The sequence below is a fragment of the Neodiprion lecontei genome, chromosome 6, assembly GCF_021901455.1.
Source record: "Neodiprion lecontei isolate iyNeoLeco1 chromosome 6, iyNeoLeco1.1, whole genome shotgun sequence".
In the NCBI taxonomy this organism is placed as follows: domain Eukaryota; kingdom Metazoa; phylum Arthropoda; class Insecta; order Hymenoptera; family Diprionidae; genus Neodiprion; species Neodiprion lecontei.
This window is the reverse complement of record NC_060265.1, coordinates 12,377,809-12,398,422: the sequence shown is the minus strand read 5'-3', so window position 1 is coordinate 12,398,422 and position 20,614 is coordinate 12,377,809. Positions and strand designations below refer to the sequence as shown.

The window sequence follows — 20,614 nt, the reverse complement described above, 5'->3', positions numbered from 1 at the left end:
CTCTCCTTTACCCTTTCCATCTCACCCCCTCTCCGCTCTTCTACCTCTTCTAGTCTTTTACCTAGATCCCTTATCATTTCCTTCATCTCCCCCCTCTCTACTTCCCACTGCTCTTCCCTTCTAGCCATTTCGCCTTTAATCTTTTCCACTTCTTCCCTGATCCCCCTTCCCTGCCCTTTGACCTCCTCTAGACCTATCTTTAGCTCTTCCCTAATCAACCTTAACATATCTTGTATACCCCCTCCCTCTACCTTCCCTTCCTCCCCTGTCTTACCCTCCGGCGATCGGTGCACTTTCCTGCTTTTCCCAAATACTCTTTCTCTTTCCTGCAACTCGTCTGCCTCTTCCTCCCCTTTTTCCCCTTCCTCCTCCCGCTTTCTCTTCCATAAGTCTAGCACCGTCGCCGACGATCCCAGGCTATGCCTCCTATCCCTCCCTAACGCTGCAACTGCCCCCGGCCTACCTTTCTTTTTCTCCTCCTCTTCCCTGTTCGCCCCTTCTTTTTGGCCACCCGCGTTACTCATACTATTTCTCTCCTTCACCGCTCCCTACCTTATCTATCCGCCGCCTACCTGTCTACTCTATCCCCCTTCTTACTCCCTAGGTGTCACTGCCTATTCCTATCTTATCCGAATCGTTGCCGTCCGCCTGCTCTTTCTGCCTAACCTCAAAACTCTCCCCCTTCTTTCTTTTTCCCCCGCCCTTCCCTTCTATCCCTGCCTCCCTATTCCCTTCACCCGACCGCCCGTCTATGTCTTCCCCGCTCCTTCTCTGCCCTATTTCCTTTTCTCCTCACCTTTGCTATCCTGCTAAATTCTCTCCTTTCCTCTCGGACTCTTTCGCACACCTGTCACTCACATTCAGAACGGAAACGGAAGTCTTTCTTTGTTTTGTAAAGTTTATAATTTTCTGTGTCATGAACATAAGTAAGCTGTCTCATAACAAAATGAAATATAAAACGCGATTTTCATTTTTCCTTTCACTCTCACGCCGAATCCATGAAATAGCAAAGAGTAAAAGTAGAAGGAAATAGAAAATCAGTATTTTGTGGGAGATTTGTTATTGTATATCGAATGGAAAACATTGAAATGAGCATTTTTAATTTTCTTTTCGTGAAATGAAATTTTGCTTCCAAATATTTGAATTGCTATTGTTCGATGTTTTTTCTCAATAGAAAAAGAGCAAAAAGTCATCAAGTATCCATCATAAATATGCAATTTAAAAAAAAAAAAAACGGAAAATTACATTCATTTTTCGATCACACGGGATATAATTGGTTGAGAGAGCTGAAACCGAGGCATTTTTTCCAGTGACTATACGTTTGGCCTTGTATCATTCAAACACCCGCTAGGGGCAATTTCAGTTTTCTCATTTGCCTAGGCCTTTCAGAAGTTGAGAGTGATAAAGGCAACAGTACTCGCGAGTCTGACCACGAGGTTCAGTAGGCTGCAGGTGGCGTGGGACAATGTCGAGCCCAATCGACAAACTCTTAACAATTCACAGGAAAGGCTGATTTGAGAAGACGCGAGGCCCAACAGCGAAGAAGATGATTCGGAAGCATTGGCTGCGAATGGAAAGAATCGACGACCACAACCAGTGAAAAGTTCCGAAAATAAAAAGGCTGAAATGAAAAAAGAAAATAACGACATAAAGTGTTACAAATGTCAAGGCACGGGACATATCGTGCGTTACTGCAAAAATAAACGAAAGCCGCGTGATGACTGCGGGAAAACCAGCGACTGCGCGTTTGTAGTGCAAACAAGTGAAAGTTCGGTATCGTCGGATTCAAAAACCGCGGCAAATGCTTGCGTACTTTGGACGCAAAGTCACGTAATGCCAGCTGATCAGAGCGACGTTTGGCTGATCGGCAGCGGCGCATCGAGGCATCTAACATACCGACGTGACTGGTTGATCGACTACAAGACGGATAACACTGGTGGTAAGATATCACTGGGAGATAATCAAATCTGTAGCGTTGCTGGCGAAGGCACGGTACGAATAAAAAAGTCTATCGACGGTGTATGGCAAGACGCGTGCATTGAGTAAGTATTGCACGTTCCGGAATTGCGTAAGAACTTATTTTCGGTCGGGATGTGTACAAAACGTGGCTTCAAAGTAAATTTCGAAAACAATCGAGTTAAAGTGGTGCGCGATAACGAGGTGCTCGCGACAGGAATGAAGCAAGGAAATGATGTGTACCGCATGTTCTTCAAGGTAGTAAAAAAGGACAGCACCGAAGAAGCAAATATCGCCGAGACAAATCTAACTATGTGGCACGAGCGATTAGGGCACGTTGGAAAGCGCGCGATACGGGAAATGGTAGAAAAAGGACTAGTAAGTGGAGTGTCACTGACGGACAAAAATAAAGTGTTCTGCGAACTGTGTCAAATGGGAAAATTGCACAGGTTGCCATTTAAAAAGAATATGGATCGTGAAATGAAGACCAAACCGGGCGAAAAAATGCACTCGGATGTTTGTGGGCCGATTTCTACGAATTCGATCGGATGATCGAGATACTTCCTGACATTCAAGAATGACGCCACCGGCTACAGGCACGTGTACTTCATGAAAAGAAAATCCGAGGTGTATGAAAAATTCAAAATCTTCGAAAAGATTATCGAAAATGAGTTTGATCGAAATATGAAAATTCTACGCTCGGATAACGGGCGAAAATTTTGCAATATTGAGATGAACAAATATCTCGAAGTACGTGGAATCCAGCGAGAAACAACTGCGCCGTACAATCCGGAGCGAAATGGAAAAGCAGAACGTGAAAATCGAACGATAACATAAAGTGCGTGCACGATGATTATCGCCAAAAATTTACCATTCAGCCTATGGGCAGAAGCGGTGAAGTTTGCTGTATATGTTCTAAACCGAACTGTGTGGGTGAGTGGTGCAGTGACACCATACGATGCTTGGGTCGGAAAAACTCCGAACCTCAGGCATCTGCGAATATTTGGGTTAGATGCGTATGTAAACACTTCCAAGATATTCACGCGAAAATTTGGTCTAAAAGCGAGCAAGTAAATTTTTATCGGATACACAGAAGAATCAACGAACTTTCGAGTTTTCGATCCGAAGACGAACAAAGTCAGCATAGTTCGAAATCTTGTAGTCAACGAGAATGTCGGTGCAATAATGACAAGAGTGGAAGAAAACGAAGAAGAAAAAAAAAAATGTGAGCCGTCACGGGACGCCTGGCAGATGTGAAACATCGACATTATTTTGTAATAAGAAAAACATTCGTGCGCTACACGCCATCAGATGATTTTGAAATACAATTTTATCAGTCTTTATAAAATTTATTCTTTAAGCAATTGTTCTGATGCATTAATTTTAATTAGAATGAAATTAAAATTAATTAAAATTAATAATCAATTTAAAAACATTGTATGCAATGAAATTTATGTGAATTTTAATCTACTAAGAAAGTAGATTTTACATTTACTGGCGTTAAAACACACCAAATATACACGTGCTTAATGCACAGATAAATGCACACTTTAATTATAAAAATTTGTTTTCAAGTAAAACACAGGTTATGTGTACTGTAGTAAACAAAAACAAAACACTGTATACACTCCGGGAGTATACAATGGACAGTCGATTGCGCACGGCGACGCGTCGCCACACCGTACTACCATCATATAGCGTGGCGACGCGTCGCCACGGCTTGCGTCGCCACGCCAGAAATCTGTTTTACGTGCGGCTATAGATGTTTCACATCAAAAGAGATAGTACTTTCACCGCCGCAAGCCGCAAAACGAGAACGAGAACGAAGAAGAGAACGTGGTCGACGAGAGAGATAATGGAGACAACGGAGAACGAGAGGGAGAACGACGACAAGCAAGAGGCACGAGAAGACGAGCCAGCACAGGGTGGTCCAAGAGCTCTTCGAGATCGCTCGAAAATCCAAATTCCGGCAAAACGCAAACGTTGCCGAGTATATCGTACCAGATACGTGAGCAGAAGCTACGAATAGCCCTGAAACCGCGCGGTGGGCGGGTGCTATGCAAAACGAGTTTAAAGCACACAAGGAAAATAACACTTGGTCACTCGTGAAAAAGACATCGGAGATGAGACTCATCGACTCAAAATGGGTTTTTCGGGTGAAAACAAACGCAGACGGGAAGTCGCATCAGTTTAAGGCACGATTGTGTGCGAGAGGCTTCATGCAACGTGAGGAGATAAACTACAAAGAAACATTTTCTCCAGTAGTGAGATACGACTCCCTGAGAATACTGCTGGCGACGATCGCTGCGAAAAATCTAGAAATTATGCAGTGTGACGTACAAACTGCATTTTTATACGAAAGCTGAGAGAAAATATATATATGGAGATTCCGGAAGGACTCGAGGTGAAAAAGAAGATCCCAGAAACGTTGCGTGCAAGCTCGAGAGAGCTCTCTATGGGTTAAAACAGGCGCCAAGATATTGGAACCTGCGATTCAAGGAATTTTTGAATGAGTTCGAATTCAAAGAATCCGAGGCAGACAAGTGTGTGTTTACCGGGAAGTTCAAAAACGAAGTGGTGTATTTGGCACTATTCGTCGATGACGGACCGGTCGCATCGAAAAATATAGAGACTCTGAGAAAAATCACTCAGAGATTAAGTGAAACATTCAACATAACGGTTGAGAATTCGAATATATTTGTCAGAGCGAGTATAAGCGAAAAATAATTGAGAAATTCGGCATGTCGGATGCAAAAACGGTAAGTGTGCCCGCGGATCCGCATGCGGTACTGTCTCCAACCGAGGAGATTGACGAAAAAGAATGTAACATGCCTTATCGCGAGGCAGTCGGGTCATTAGTATTCTTAGCCACCGTATCAAGACCGGATATAGCGTTCGCGGTAAACGCAGTGAGCAAGTATCTAAGTAAACATAACGCGACACACTGGCGAGCAGCAAAGCGAATCCTCGCGTATATAAAAGGCACAATCGAATACGGTATCGAGTATGCAAGCGGCGATAGCGAAGCAGCATTAATCGGATTCTCAGATGCTGATTACGCTGGGGATATGGAAATACGAAGATCCACGACGGGATACGTTTTCTGTCTAGCGAACGGTGCCGTCACGTGGTCGTCACAGCGGCAATGACTAGTGACATTATGTACAACGGAAGCTGAGTATGTGGCTGCTTCGACAGCAGCGCGAGAAGTTGTTTGGATAAGAAAACTAATAACGGACATCGGATGTCCATGTGATAAAGAAACTATCCTATACGTTGATAACCAAAGCGCGATTCAATTAGTCAAGAATCCGGTCTTCCATAAAAGGACAAAACACATAGATGTCCATTATCACTTTATCCGTGAAAAAGTTGACGAAAAAGAGATTAAAGTAGAGTATGTTCCGTCTGAAAATCAACGCGCGGATAGATTCACCAAAGCGGTACCGCGATATCGTTTTCAAGCATTGTGTTTGAAGCTAAATATGATAACGATTAACGAGAAACGCTCGAACGGCGGTAGCTTTGAGAAAAACTAGTTCGTTGCGTTCTTCAGAGCGAGTGTACAGGCACAAAAATTGTGTATGTAGCTGTACTCTCCGCAAGAACCGCAAGAACCGTAACTCGGGTATCTTCGGCAGCTCTCGCCTGCCCCGAAGTATGCTCTGCGTAGCAACCGACGCCAGTCTCAAGTCGCATGTAAACCAAGAAACACGCTTTACTAAAAACCACACTGAAAAGAAAATACATTGAATAAATATAGCAGAGTTTATATTACTGTAAAATAATTATTGTTACTCTATCCCGCTCACACAATCCTGCCTCAACAAAGTCATGTTCAATCATCAGAATGTTCATAATACAGAGGATATTCGTCGAACTCTGAATTAATATCCGTGAATATCAATCCTTTTGCTTTACCTCCAAAATAAGCGTATGGAGAAAGTTGTATAATTGTCAGTAGCAGAGAAAACTTCTTTTGACAGAGGTTGCGTACGACAATTTCGTGACTTCTTCGAAAATTTAAAACACTCGCTACTCCAAGAATAATATCAAAATAGCAAAGCAGCCAATTTCGGCATATTCGTTTATTTTGGGTAAAGAGTCGGTACGAAAAGTTTCAAAAACGTTGAAAATGGCCGGGATGAAATAGTGTACGGTTTAGCATGGATGACGCATTATGTCATTTCTTATCCGCATGGAATTTCATAGAGATTCTATTCTCAACATTCCACTCAAGTTCTACTTATCATTACAAAGTTTGATTTGCTTACGAATCTCTTTTAGTCATACAATTGATATGGATCTAGAAATCATACAGTCGCAAATATCTTTTTACGTACCCATCAATGAGAGGTATTTCCGTTAATATCCTTCTGATTACATCTAATCTTTGTTGATGAGTTATGGGAGCAGTTTGAAGTAGAAGAGGTAAGCATAGCCCTCCAAGAAGAAGTAAAGAGACAAGTAAGAAAACGGGCGCCAAAACGCGGCAGCGTTTTCTAGGATTTCGTTCGCGCCGATCTTTGCTGCTACCACTGCTTGGCGAGTCCATACACGGTGGTGGAAGGCGTATGATGGCGCTGGATGGCGTTACATCTGGTAGTTCTGTGAGGCACGTTCTCTAGTAAATCAAAAATTAAAATCACAATTATTACGATGTTAGACTAGATCGTAGAATAATTCTGTGTGAAGAATGAAAGTTCTAGCTGGAATCTTCAATGCATGATTATAAATGTATTGTGATACCTTCACTACAGTCTATAAGTGGACGAAATAGCTTCTTTTCCAATATTCAATATCAGGTGTCAATTGTTTTTATAATATATGCAGTAGCTGTAAAATGATGTTGGTAGACTGTAACCAAATCGTCAAAGTGCGCCACTGAAATTCAAGCCGGTTGGGCAAGCTAGACGACAAGTTAGCCGAAAAAGACAAAGAACGTTTAACGGTGGCTCACTTTCAGTCATATAATAAGTATCTTAGTCTATCAATAAATAATAATTTTGTCCATGGAAGTCCCATTCATTACCAAAAAGAAATACAACAAATTGACGACGAGGGTAAAGGAGGGCTAGGACACGAAAAACTGGGAAGATAATTATTTTAGTCGAATAGACACGCATAGAAAAAGAGTTGTCTGCGTGTGTGACTGCTTAGCGTGGCTATAAAATACAAAAAATAAAAGAAAAGAAAAAATGTCCGCCCGTGAAGAAAAATATCATCGGAGAAAACAAAAAACAAGTAATTGCTCAAAGGGAACAATTGATTCGGAATAAAAATGACTCAACGAAAAATAGCTAATAGCGAAAAAAATAGCTGCTGGTCGGGTGACTGGTTAAATTGAAGATTTTTCTTGGCCGGACAACTGGAAAATGTGGCAAAAAAGGCATAAGCAATTCTTCTAAGCAAACGAAGTAGAAGAAAATAAGAAGAAATCGGCACATCTAATAACAATAATCGAAAGTGACGAATACACATTGTTGAGGAATTTATCTACACCGGACAAACTCTCAGCAAAAAATTTCGACGAATTAACAACGATAATAAAAGAACCACTTACATCTAGCATAAATGGAATTACTAAACGGAATAAATTTGAAGAATGACGTCAAATAGAAGGTGAGGGTGTAAAAACATTGTGGATAAACAAGTTGTGATTTACCATTTTACAAAAGATACGTGGACGACATCCTCACTGCCATACATGTAGATAACATTAATGATACTAGACGCTAGGTTCGATTCCTGGCTGCGTCGTTAATTTTTCGAACTCACCAATTGTTCGAATTTATATCTTTTAACAATTATATTCTCGTAATTAACGATATGCATATCCGCATATCAATTATTAGATGGCTTGTCCGTCTTATTTAGCTTCCCATCGCAAGCAAGAATCCGAAAATGTAAACATTCTCTATCTACATACATTATTATATACATAGTGCTTGAAGAAAAGAAAAATTCATATTCACACATACCCGGGCACATGAAAACAAAATTCAAACTCACTGGTGATGAGAAAAATTAACGACAATAGAGTCAGGGCGGCTAGGTGGTTTAGTGGAGTAAGGCTCCAGCTGAGCATCTCTGGACACCAGGTTCGATTCCTGGCTCGGTCGTTATTGTTTGATATCACCAATTGTTCGAATTTATATCTTTCAATAATGATATCGCCTCCGAGTTTAATAGTTTTTACCCAAAATTGCAATTTACCTTTGAATTAGAGTCAGGCAATTATATCAGTTTTTTAGATCTCAATATCATTATTAACAATAACTTCCTCAACTTGAATCGGTATCGTAAACCGACATGGTCGGGTCGATTTTAACAATACACATCATATCATCCTCTTACACATAAAAAATCTATAGTAGCAGGATTATTTGATCGAGGACTAAAATTCGCAGAACCTAGTCTCAGAACTGAAAATATAAAACTAATTAAAGATACTGTAACGTTCTTTGACGTTACGGAAAATAAATATGGATCCGCGAGTTTGATTATCAAGTCAAAATCAAAAGCGTGAATAAAATGTTGTGAAAAAGCTTTAATTGCGAAATATGTGTTTCTCGTTTAAAGTCTGAAACAAGACTGTTTTTACAATAATGTTGGTTGACGCAGCAACCTTATTCTTTTGAAAGACATAAGAGGTTTATAAACGTCTTTTATCTATGATGACTACTAGATCATTAAAAAGGGGGCAAGACGGGTGATTTTACCCTTTGTAACAATACGTTATTAGATAATGGTTATCCTAGCAATATTATTGATGATATCAAAACAGAAAGAATTGACAAACTGTACAACAATGATACATTTTGGAAAAAACGAGAACAACGTAGTGCTCATGACGGCTGCACAAATCTGGTTCTACTCCCATATGTTCAAGGCTTATTAGAACAATTAAAATCGGTTCTGAAAAAACATAACAATCAAGCTGTGTTAAAAAACAGTAACACCACTTCAAGGTTATTTACTAAACTAAAGTACCAAGATTCCTTCCTTAAACAATCCGATGTGATTCACAAAATTGAATGTATGGGATGCTTCAGGTCATACATTGGGCAAACCTCACAATTGTTATCAAAAAGAATGAACGACCACCAGTAGAGTATAAAATGTGAAGATTGCAATAAATCAGCTCTAGCGGATCAAAGCGTAACGTTGGGTCACAAATTTGACATTACCAATCTTATTGTTCTGTCTCATGAATCTAACACACAACACCGATTGATAAAAGAAATGTTTGATATAGCTAAAAACTTGACGTATAATAAACGCTCTGATGTTGATAATTTGAGCAATTTATATGCTTCTCTTCTGTAGTTGTATATCTATGACTATTTGATGTGTTACTGTAACAAAATTTACATTTGAATCATAACTTTCGATTTTCGTACTAACGTATCGATTATTGATATAAAGACGCGCATCAATTCTTTCGCTCGATCACTTCTCCGCTTTTGCGCCGTCACCTAACATCTTGATAAGCTAATAGAAGTCAATTATTAAGAGTTTTTGACAGTTATATCATATAATTGTTTGAAAAAGTAATGAAATTATGATAAGAGTAATACACCCGAAAGGACTTCCGTTTCCGTTTTGGATGTGAGTGGCAGGTGTGCGAAAGAGTGTGAGTGAGAAGGCGAGAATTTAGCAGGATAGCAAAAGTGAGGAGAAAAGGAAATAGGGCTGAGAAGGAGCGGGGAAGACATAGACGGGAGGTCGCGTGAAGGGAATAGGGAGGCAGGAATAGAAGGGAAGGGCAGTTGAAAAAGAAAGGAGGGGGAGAGTTTTGAGGTGAGGCAGAAAGAGCCGGCGGACGGCAACGATTCGGATAAGATAAGAATAGGCGGTGATATCTAGGGAGTAAGAAGGGGGATAGAGTGGAGACAGGTAGGCGGCGGATGGATAAGGTAGGAAGCGGTGAAGGAGAAAAAGAATATGAGTTACGCGGGTGACCAAAAAGAAGGGGCGAACAGGGAAAAGGAGGAGAAAAAGAAAGGTAGGCCGGGCGCAGTAGCAGCCTTAGGGAGAGATAGGAGGCATAGCCTGGGATCGACGACGACGGTGCTAGACTGATGGATGAGAAAGCTGGAGGAGGAAGGGGAGAAAGGGGAGGAGGATGTAAACGAGATACAGAAACGAGAAGGAGTATTTGGGAAAAGCAGGAAAGTGCACCGGTCGCCGGAGGGTAAGACAAGTGAGGAAGGGAAGGCAGAGGGAGGGGGTATACAGGATATGCTAAGGTTAATTAGGGAAGAGCTAAAGATAGGTCTAAAGGAGGTCAAAGGGCAGGGAAGGGGGATCAGGGAAGAAATGGAAAAGATTAAAGGCGAAATGACTAGAAAGGAAGAGCAGTGGGAAGTAGAGAGGGGGGAGATGAAGGAAACGATAAGGGATCTAGGTAAAAGACGAGAAGAGGTAGAAGAACGGAAGAGGGGTGGAGATAGAAAGGGTAAAGGAGAGGCCGATAGAATTAAAAAAGAAGAGTGCAGAAGGCGGGGGGGAAAGGCAGGTACAGGGGAATGTGGAAGTGGCGCAGGTAACAATAGATAGGTTGAAAGAGATGGAGTGGGCCATAGAGAGAAAAGAAAGGGAAGAAAGAAGGGGAAATATAGTAGTGAGAGGAGCGAGACTAGAGAAGGAAAGAGAAAAGGAAGGGTTGAAAAAGATTTCGTAGCTGATAGGGGTAGAGGTCGAGGTGAAGGATATGTGGGAGGTAGGCGCAAAAAAGGGGGGAGAAAAGGGGATATGGATAGCAAGACTAGGAAATAGGGAGCAAAAGAGGCAGGTAATGGGAAGAAAAAGCCTCCTCAAAGGAAGGGAGGAGAGAATAGACGAGGATCTCACCTGGGCAGAGAGGAGAATGAAATGGAAGTTGAGGGAGATGGCAGCTATTGAGGAGAGAAGGGGAAACAGAGTAAGAATAGGGTACGCAAAGATCTGGATAGAAGGGAAAATATGGAAGTTGGATGAGATAGAAGAGGTGCTTAGGGACGTTGCAGAGAGAGCGAGTGAAGAGGGGCAAAGGGAGGGGAGGGGAAAAGTAGGGGAAAGCGATAGGGAAAGGTCAGCAAGCGAGGAAAGACAAGAGGGAAGTATAGATGCACAGGGAAGGGTACGTAGGGAAAGGCAGTCGGGGGAATGGGTAGTGGGGGGGACAGAGGCAGGGGGGGAGGGCGATGTAGAGGAGAGAAGAGGGAGTAGGCGAGACGGAAAGGGAGGGGTGGAAAGTAGCTTTTTAGAATGTGGCGGGGCTCGCGGGAAAGGATGAAGATTTCTGGAGGGGGCTGGGGGAGTGGGATGTAATATTTCTAATGGAGACATGGATAGAAAAGAAGGGGTGGGAAAGGATTAGAAATAAGTTGCCAGTAGGGTATAAATGGGAAGTACAGTATGCGGTTCGAAAAAATAGGAAGGGAAGAGCAATAGGCGGAATGCTGTCAGGGGTAAGAAGGGAGATAGTAAGTGGGGAGGGAGGGAGGAAAGAGGTGAAAGAGGGCATGATAACAAGGAAAATAAGTGTAGGGGGGGAAAAATGGGTAGTAGTAGGAATATACGTAAACGGGGATCTAAAAAAGAAGATAGGGGAATTGAAGGAGCGGGCAGAAGAAATGGAGGGAGGTGCAAAAGTGCTAGTGGTGGGTGATTTTAATGCCAGGACAGGGCAGGAGGGGGGAGGATGCTGGGGAGAAGGAGAGGAGGAGAGTAGGAGTAGAAAATCGAAGGACAGGAAAATAAACTCGGAAGGTAGGCAGCTGGTGCAATTTTTAGAAGAGACAGGATGGGCAATAATGAACCGGAACATAGGGGGGGATGAGGAGGGAGAATTTACGTATGTAGGAGGGGCGGGGGTGACGGTGATAGACTACGCTATAGGAGACATCGAGGTAAGGAATAGAGTCAAAAGGATAAAGGTTGGGGATAGGATTGACTCAGATCGTCACCCGTTAATAGTGTGGATAAGGGGGGCAGTGGCTAGGACAAGGAAGGGAAGAAGAGTAGGGGGAACTAGTAGAGGAGACTGGACGGAGGAGGGTAGGATGAGGTTTAGAGAAGAAGTTAAATGGGAGGGGACAGGAGAAGTGGATGTAGGTAAAGAAATGAAGAAAAGAATAAGGGAGTTTAGACGAGCCTTAGATGTAGGAGGGAGGGGGAGGGAAGCGAAAAAGGGATGGTGGGATGAGGAATGTAGGCGAAAGAAGCGGAAGTTAGGCAGAGTCTAAGGAAATGGAGAAAGGGGGAGGGAGAAGGGGACGCGTATAGAAAGGAAAGAAGGGAATATAATAGGCTATGCGAGGAGAGGAAAAAGAAAGAAAATGAGGGATTCATAAACGAAGCAGCGGAAGCAAGGACAGAAAGGAAGGTATGGGAGATGGTAAATAGGGAAAGAAAGAAGTGGAAGAGGGTGAATGAAGAAATAGGAGATCAGGAGTGGAGGGAGTATTTCATGGGATTATTAGGCGGGGTAGAAAGCAAGGTAACATAAGGCGGGGAGACGATAAATAGGAAGGGGGACGGGGAAGGGGAGCTGCAGAGGGAAGAGATTAAAAAGGTGATAGGAAAGCTGAGGGATGGAAAGGCACCAGGGGGGGATGGGATAGTTAGCGAGGTATGGAGGTATGGGGGGGAAGAAATGGAGCAGTGGATATGGAAAACATGTAACAGAGTTTGCGTGGGGGAGGGCTAGCCAGAGGATTGGAGGGAGGGATTGATAGCGCCGATAGTTAAGAAGGGGGAGGGAAAAAGGGTAGAAGAGTATAGGGGGGTGACGTTGATGCCAACTCTATATAAGGTGTATGCGATGGCATTAGCGGATAGGTTAGAAAGAGAGGTAAAGGAAAAGGGCTTGATACCGCAAAACCAAACGGGTTTCAGAAAAGGCATGGGTACAATTGACAATATATATGTACTTAATTATTTAATCAACAGGCAGGTGGGTAAGGATAAGGGAAAGATGGTGGCGTTCTTTGTGGACTTGAAAGCGGCGTTCGATTCAGTGAACAGGAAGGTGCCGTGGGAGACTATGGAAAGGAGAGGGGTGAGGGAAGGGCTAAGGGTAAGGATAGAGGAAATTTACAAGGAAACAAAGAGTCGAGTGAGGAGCGGGGGAAAGGTAGGAGAGGCGTTCTGGACGGCGAGGGGGGTAAGGCAGGGATGTCCGCTCAGTCCGCATGTGTTCAACCTGCTGCTGGCGGACTTAGAAGAGGAAATGGGGAGAGGGAGAAGGGTTGGGGGGGTGGAGTTAGCCGGCGGCAGGGTATGCACGTTAGCTTATGTGGATGATATATTGTTACTAGCGGAAAGTGAGGAGGAAATGGAGGTAATGATTAGGAAGTCAGAAAGGTATATGGATAGGAAAAGGCTGACGGTAAATGTAGGAAAATCAAAGATCATGAGATTCAGGAAAGGAGGCGGTAGAAGGAAAAACATAGATTGGACATGGAAAGGGAAAAAGATAGAGGAGGTGAAAGAGTTCAGCTATCTCGGGTATAGAGTAAAGTGCAATGGGGGACAGGAAGCACAGGTGAAAGAGAGAGTACGGAAGGCAGGGGTAGTAATGAGGCATGTATGGGGCATAGGAAACAGAAGGTTTGAGAGGGATTGGGAAAAAAGGATTTGGTTCTTTGATAGGCTAGTATGGACGGTAATAGAGTATGCATGGGAGATATGGTGGTGGAGGGAGTGGACGGCGGTCGAGGCTGTACAGGATAGATTTTTGAGATGGACATGAGGAGTGGATGGGAGAACACCGGGATATCTAGTAAGGGAGGAACTACAGAGGGAGAAGCCAAGGATTAGGGCAGGGAAAAGGGCATGGAATTTTAAAAGGAAGCTGGAGCGAGGGGAGGGTAGCGAGTTAGCTAGGAGATGCTGGGAAGAGATAAGGTACAAGGTAGAAGCTGGGAGGCAGGGATCGAGGTGGGAAAGAGAAAGGGAAAGTTTCTTTGCGGAAAGGGGAGCAGAGAGTAGAAAGGTAGTCGCGAGAAGGGAGAGGGGCGAGGTGGAGTTTAGGGAAATTGAGGAGAGAAAGAGGGAAGAACAGAGAAAAGAGAGGTGGGAGAAAATAAGGGAATCGACGTACAACAGATGGTACAGGCTAGTGAAAGGAGAAGGGATACCAGGGTATCTGGGAAAGGGATGGGGAGAAAGCAGGTGGATAAGGGTGGCAAGATTTAGATTAGGAAGCGAGATGAAGGAGGCAAGGTACTGGGAAGAAGAGGAAAAGAGAAGGTGTAGGGTGTGCGGGGGAGAGGAGGAAACATGGGAGCACGTATCGGAAAGGTGCGTGGGCTGGGATAGAAGAGAGGAAGACTGGCAGGAGGTGGCGAGGGAGATGTTAGGTGAGGAGGGGGTGGGAGAAGTCTGGATGAGAGAATTGGAAAGGATCAGGGATGTACAAGAGAATGAAAGAGTGAGAGATGTATGGGAAATGGAAGTCGATTAGGATAAGGATGAATTAGGGAATAAAATAAGGTAAAATAGGATAAGGTTAAGTCAAGATAAGGATAAAGAATAAGAAAAGGATAAGAGGGAAAGTGAGGGAATGGCAAGGCAACAGCACAGGGCACAGGCAATTAGAAATTAAGTAAGGATAAGGTAGGAAGTAAGAATAGGGTAAGAATAGGTTAAGAAAACATGTAAAAAAAATATTGTAAAGGAAGAGGAAAAGGGAAGTCCTTGTAACCCCAAGGGGAGCAATAAATATTACATACATACATACACAATACACCCAAAAGACTGTAGTTCTACCTACGATAACGAAATAATGAAGTTGCCCGCCGTCGTTGTATTCTATTGTTCCGAAGGGGGGCTGTTTTTGAAAACAGGAACGAAGATTCGGAAAACAAGCAAGCCCGAAATTGAATTGAGGTTTCGATCAAATGTTCAAAATATTGAATCTCTCTCAAAAGTTCTGTTAATTAAAGTTTCAAGTCTTGACTTGTTAATAAACGGTGGTTCAAAATGCGTTTTACACGACAAGCACGTAGTTCGAGAGTGATATCCGGTCTTTCCCTGACATATATATATCGGGGAAGGTGGCTAGGATCTTTGAGACGACGGAGAGACCATTATTTCAGTTCACACGTTTCATTGGAACGGGTTGAAACCCACAACCCACATCACTTGAGCTCTATTACTCGGTTGTCACTATCCCGTCATACAATCCGAGCGGCGCACAGGGAGAAGAACGTATCCACAATCCCACGGTTTTAGTTCCTGGGCGAAATACCTGTCCACCCGAAATCTCAAATTCGACTACCGTTATCAACATTACCAACGCTGCGGCTACGTTCGAGAGGGGTAGTACCGTCTCGCTTCCCCCTCTACGCCGCTTGTTAACAAAAAAGTTACATTTCTGTTTATATGTCAACTCAGCTTAGGTGAATACGGCTCGTAGCGTCGTATTCGAATCGTCGCGCGCCAACATATACATATACTTATATACCGGGACAATTTCTTAAAACTATACAGTCAATGCGCATGCGCGAGTTTTATCGGCTGCTCGGGTAGGCTGACCACCCCGAGTTTCAGTTGTCAAACTATGTTTCTGACAGCGATGTAGTTCATACCAATTTTTGAGGTAACAGTCTCAAACAGTCGAGGTAGTGACTCGGAAAGTTGATGTTGATGCTCTTTGAAAATTAGTTTTATTCGACTGGAATGAGAAATCTGTTTGAATGTTGGGTGCTTGGAAGCGTAGTACCCTATGAAGAGTGTAAGATTGAATTTGGTTTTAAGTTATCGTGCAACTAGCTAGCCAGATGAAACCGTCAACTAAGATTAAATTCAAAGACATTTTTAACTGAAGTTATTTAACAATTCTAGATTTAGTGATTCAGTTCGGCTAGCAAAATTCAACCCTACAATCTAATCGAGGACTTGAAAAACTATTTATCTGAATTTAATGCCAAAGAGAGTAAAAGTAAGCTTCAAAATCAGATACCAAATTAAATGGTATAAAGTTTGAAAAACAATGCTGGTCAATAATAATGCTTGAATTACAATGGTGCACAGAATGATTCCTCAGTAGAATGAATTGACAGCAACGGTTAAGTAACAAACTTATCGCTATTAGCTCGATCAAATTTTCGTCGTGTTAATCAAAGTTTTAACTTCTAGAGAACTTCTTTGCACGAGAGAGATTTACGCGGGGCGATTTCACCGACCAATGAGATTGAAGTATTTGACGCATGCGCATTGACTGCATATTTTGAAGAGATTGTCCCTGTATGTATATTAGGGAACGTACCCATACTACGTGACCCGTTTAAGGGGGGGAGCGGAGTCTTTAAAATACTACAATCAGTCACAGGAGGGGGGGAGTGGCTCAGCTTTTTGTCACGTAGTCGATTTTACTGAGAGAAATCTCGTATTTTTTAGACCTGTATTTGAATATAGCGCGCAGTGTTTAGTGCTTTTTAAACTCACAGTTGGTGGCGCTGACGCACATATGCCGAGACGTCAGCCAATTGTAAACAGACACTGTTTGTCAGACAGTTTGTATTTCAGTGAAGTTATCAAGCAAGTTGACAAGAGTTCATGCTGGTACAAAAATGTCGTTGTACGATCGGCTGTACAAAGCGTTTGTTAAATGTTACAAAGATTCTTTGTCAATGCAAGCAATACAAATAAAAACAAACGAATTTTGGGTACCGTTAAGAGATGAGCACAAAAAAAATCCAAAAGAGCTAGAGCGCCTTACTTTGTTAAAAGTCGAGGAACTTAGTCAGATTGGAACTAAAAAAAATGCTCGTCTTCTCAATTATTTCCTGAAGGTGGGTATTCTGAGTGTATTTTGTCAAATGTTTCAAACAGTTTATGTTTTTTGAATTTTATTAAAAGTTGATCGGAGATTTTATAACCTATGTGACTTCCAGCATTAATCCGACATGAACAATTCCAGTTTTTATATTGTTTTGCGTGATTTCTTTCCTGGCCTGTACTGACTTATAAATCCCCCTTGTCAATATTCTATTTGTTGTATGGGTTTGATGGTATATTTTTATAATAAAACATTTGTTTCTGTTGTAAGAATAAATACCTTATTTTCATGTCACTAATGTTTTGGCGACATAACAGACTAATGAATTTGTTTCTGCTCTCGCATGTGTAAACATTGGTAATGCATGTTTCTTTTTTTGTATTTGGTAAATATAGCTACCTGTACGAAAAGCTCCACCCACGCAAGATAATCTTGAAGTTCTTCCCAACACTAAAGGTGAAAATGTTCCGAGAAAGTCTCTTTCTATCACTTGGAAAGGTATAACCAACTACTTTCTGCTCTACCAGTGCCAATAATTTTTTTTTGTTAACTCTTGTAGGCCAAATCGCCTTAAAAATATGTATGTAACAGCTAAAATAAATTTTAACTGTAATATACATACTAACAACAGTAGATCTTTTTAATTTCTTAATTTCATAGATACTGATATAATACGAGTTAAAACTTATTTTTCTAGCCTCCAGTAATAATGAATCTTTTATTAATCAATCTCCTGCTTTAATTCCTTTTTTATCTGTATCTACAACAGTCTCGACACCAAAACCTTCTTCTTTGATATCTTCTTCATCTGTGTCGACAACAGTCTCGACACCAAAACCTTCTTCTTTGATATCTTCTTCATCTGTGTCGACAACAGTCTCGACACCAAAACCTTCTTCTTTGATATCTTCTTCATCTGTGTCGACAACAGTCTCGACACCAAAACAGAACGCTTTGAAATCTGAAATTTCAGTACTTGAAGCTGAATTAAATGCTGTAGTAAAAAAGCGAGATGCAGGACTTGCAGACGAAGGGATTGTGAAGATAATAAAAAAATTAAGGCATGATAATGATGAAAAGAAAAAACAGCTACAGAATAAAATAGTCCGTGCAACGAACATGCGAAAATTTAGGGCAAAACAAAAACCTGAAATTTTAAGCCTGAAGTCTGCTCATCCCAACGTGCAATCCTCGTCTATAAAGACTCAGCCAGGACGTCCTTCTCTTGAAGAAAATGAGTCAGGCCTTCTTCAAGTAATTTGTGATATAGCAACACATGGAAGCTCAGCTGCTGATCGACGCCGATCAGAGGTATTGAGAACTTGCAAGACTCTTGATTAATTGCATACACAGCTTGTTGAAGATGGATTTTCCATATCGCGGACCTCTACATATCGTAGGCTCATTCCAAAGTACTCTGGATCCTTAGAAGGTAAGCGTCATGTCACAACGGTGCCTGTGAGATTGTGTCGAGCCCAAACAGACAGATATCGAGACCACGTCGATCAACATTTTTGTAAAGCTACTGCTAATGGTCTCGAGGAACTTGCATCTATACTTGGGCCAAAACAGGTAGTTTTTATCTCTCAAGATGATAAAGCAAAAGTACCGATTGGAAAAACAGCTGCAAAAGTACAGGCTCCTGTTTTAATGCATTTGAATTATAAAGTGCGCCTCGATGACCACGATTTTGCTGTTGGAGTACGTCATCAGCTTACTCCTTCAGTATTGCTGGTATTACAATAAAAGAAAATTGCATGGGTAGGAAAGAAGCTGTTACATATTCTGGTCCAACGTATATCGTAATCCGCAGTGGAAAACATAGCAGTTCGACAGCAGCAACTCATGCCAAAGACCTTAATAAACTTTTAACATTAGATGTTTTTAAAAATTTAGCCTTAGGTAAGGATGGAAAAGTCAAGCCTGTGATGATTTTATCAGTCGATGGAGGACCAGATGAAAATCCACGTTACAATAAAGTGATATCTAACTGTATATCGCACTTCAAAGAATATGATTTGGATGGGCTGTTCGTGTTTACGAATGCACCTGGTCGATCAGCTTATAACCGAGTTGAGCGAAGGATGGCACCTTTGAGCCGTGAATTAGCCACTGTCGTACTTCCTTATAAACACTACGGGTCACATCTCGACCCTCAAGGAGAAACCATTGACAGTGAGTTGGAGTTAAAAAACTTTCAACATGCAGGTACATTTTATTGAGTGATATATAGTCTTCTCTGCTACTAATATATTTAAAACTTGAATTCAAATTTATCTATAATTTTATTGTATATTATTTTCAGGCGAAACGTTAGCTGAGATTTGGTCTCAGATGGTTATTGACGGTCATAACGTAATAGCGGAATATATGCCTCCTGGGGAAGTTCTTCCGGAAACTGAACAAGTTTCTGACACCTGGTATGGAAATTACGTTCGTGAAAGTCAGTATTTCCTTCAAATCATCAAGTGCTCCGATGACTCCTGCTATACTCCTCGTCGCAGTGCACTAAAAAATGTTCTGTACCAAGGCTTTTTACCGGCACCTTTTCCGATGTCACAAAACCCTTTCCGTATACCAAGTCCAGATGAAGTAGGATCGGAAATATTTCCATCATTGCTTGTACGTCAATTTATAACATTACGGCGGGATTTCTCACAGGGTAAAGAAATACCCTATGATTCATACCGTCCATCTATTAAAGACGATATCAACGGAAGAACGTGTACAATTTGTGGCCTTTATTTCGCCTCAAAAAAAATCAATGAACAGCCATCGAAAAAATTTGCATGGTGGTGTAGTGGACAATGTGTCTCGCGTGCGACCGCTGCGGATTCTCTCCAGGAGGCCACATGAGGTTTTATGTGTTTTGGCAGAAAGCGTGGAGTGGTTAGACGTTGAGGCCATCGATGAAGAGGAAATAACCAAGACTAAAGAAACTCCTGATATTACTGCCCCCTTAATCAACGATGTATCCGAGTGGATTGATGCTGGAAACGTATTTGTTGAAGACGTATGAGACGAATATTAATAAAGGTGATTTAACAGAAAATAATTGCTGTGTTCGTAAATTCAGTTACTCCAAGTTACATACTGTATAGCAATATGTTTTCACAAATGTTCTTTTTCATAGTATATTATTCACTAGTAACTTAAGTATGCATGCAGTCTAATGTAATAACGATGAGTATGAGCCAAATTATTTTTTTTCACATTTTGCCTGTAAGATGATTAAAAATCATAATTATAAATTACTACGTGAAAAATAAAGGGGGGGATGGGGGGTCTTGGCATATACTACGAGAAGTCACCGAAGGGGGGGAGGGGTCGAAAAATCTAAAAAAATAGGTCACGTAGTATGGGTACGTTCCCTTAGACCTGTCCTCAAGAAGGACAAAATCGAATTTTAATGGTCTTACCCCCCAAATTGGTTTGTAATAATTAAAAAAAAAATGTCAAAATTAAAAAAAAAAATTTTTCTCCATATTTACCCACCGCTAGGCAGCCTTACTTTTTCTCATAAGAGAAGCATTGATTTTTCGTGATTTTTAATCTTTTTCTCACCGCTGCCCTTATTATCACCTAAAAAATTGTAAATTCTCAGAAAATGTTTACAGTTATGTTACCTCTTTGTCGAATTTTTTGGATTTCGATACAAGAATTTTTGGGCTAGATCAATTACATCTTTTTTCCGCGTTTTTCGCAACATACAGAGAATAATACGTACAGAACATACAGGTCTACTGTATACATATACTAGGAAGGCTCCGCCCTCCTGCACGCTTCGCCCACCAACTCCCATTTTTGAGTTTTGTTAGAAGGGGGGAGGGAAGGCGGTAAGAGGTCAGATTTTTGAAGGTTAGAGATGTATATGTATGAAGAGTC

The 20,614-nt window shown here is 41.7% G+C and overlaps 1 protein-coding gene and 1 long non-coding RNA gene across 5 annotated transcripts in view; one reads left to right on the top strand and one right to left on the bottom strand.

The window, feature by feature from the left end:
- The window catches only part of LOC124294980 (dipeptidase 1-like), a 1,606,684-nt gene that overhangs the window by 1,181,813 nt on the left and 404,257 nt on the right, over nucleotides 1-20,614 (bottom strand). For all 4 annotated transcript variants that reach the window (XM_046742822.1, XM_046742823.1, XM_046742824.1 and 1 more), the window contains exon 4: nucleotides 6,300-6,580. In XM_046742822.1, the coding sequence (XP_046598778.1) occupies nucleotides 6,300-6,580 (281 nt within the window). The remainder of the gene's footprint in view (nucleotides 1-6,299; nucleotides 6,581-20,614) is intronic.
- Nucleotides 536-19,909, top strand: LOC124294985. The gene is made up of 3 exons (XR_006904888.1): nucleotides 536-877; nucleotides 1,437-1,441; nucleotides 19,898-19,909. It is a non-coding gene; the product is annotated as an uncharacterized LOC124294985 (long non-coding RNA).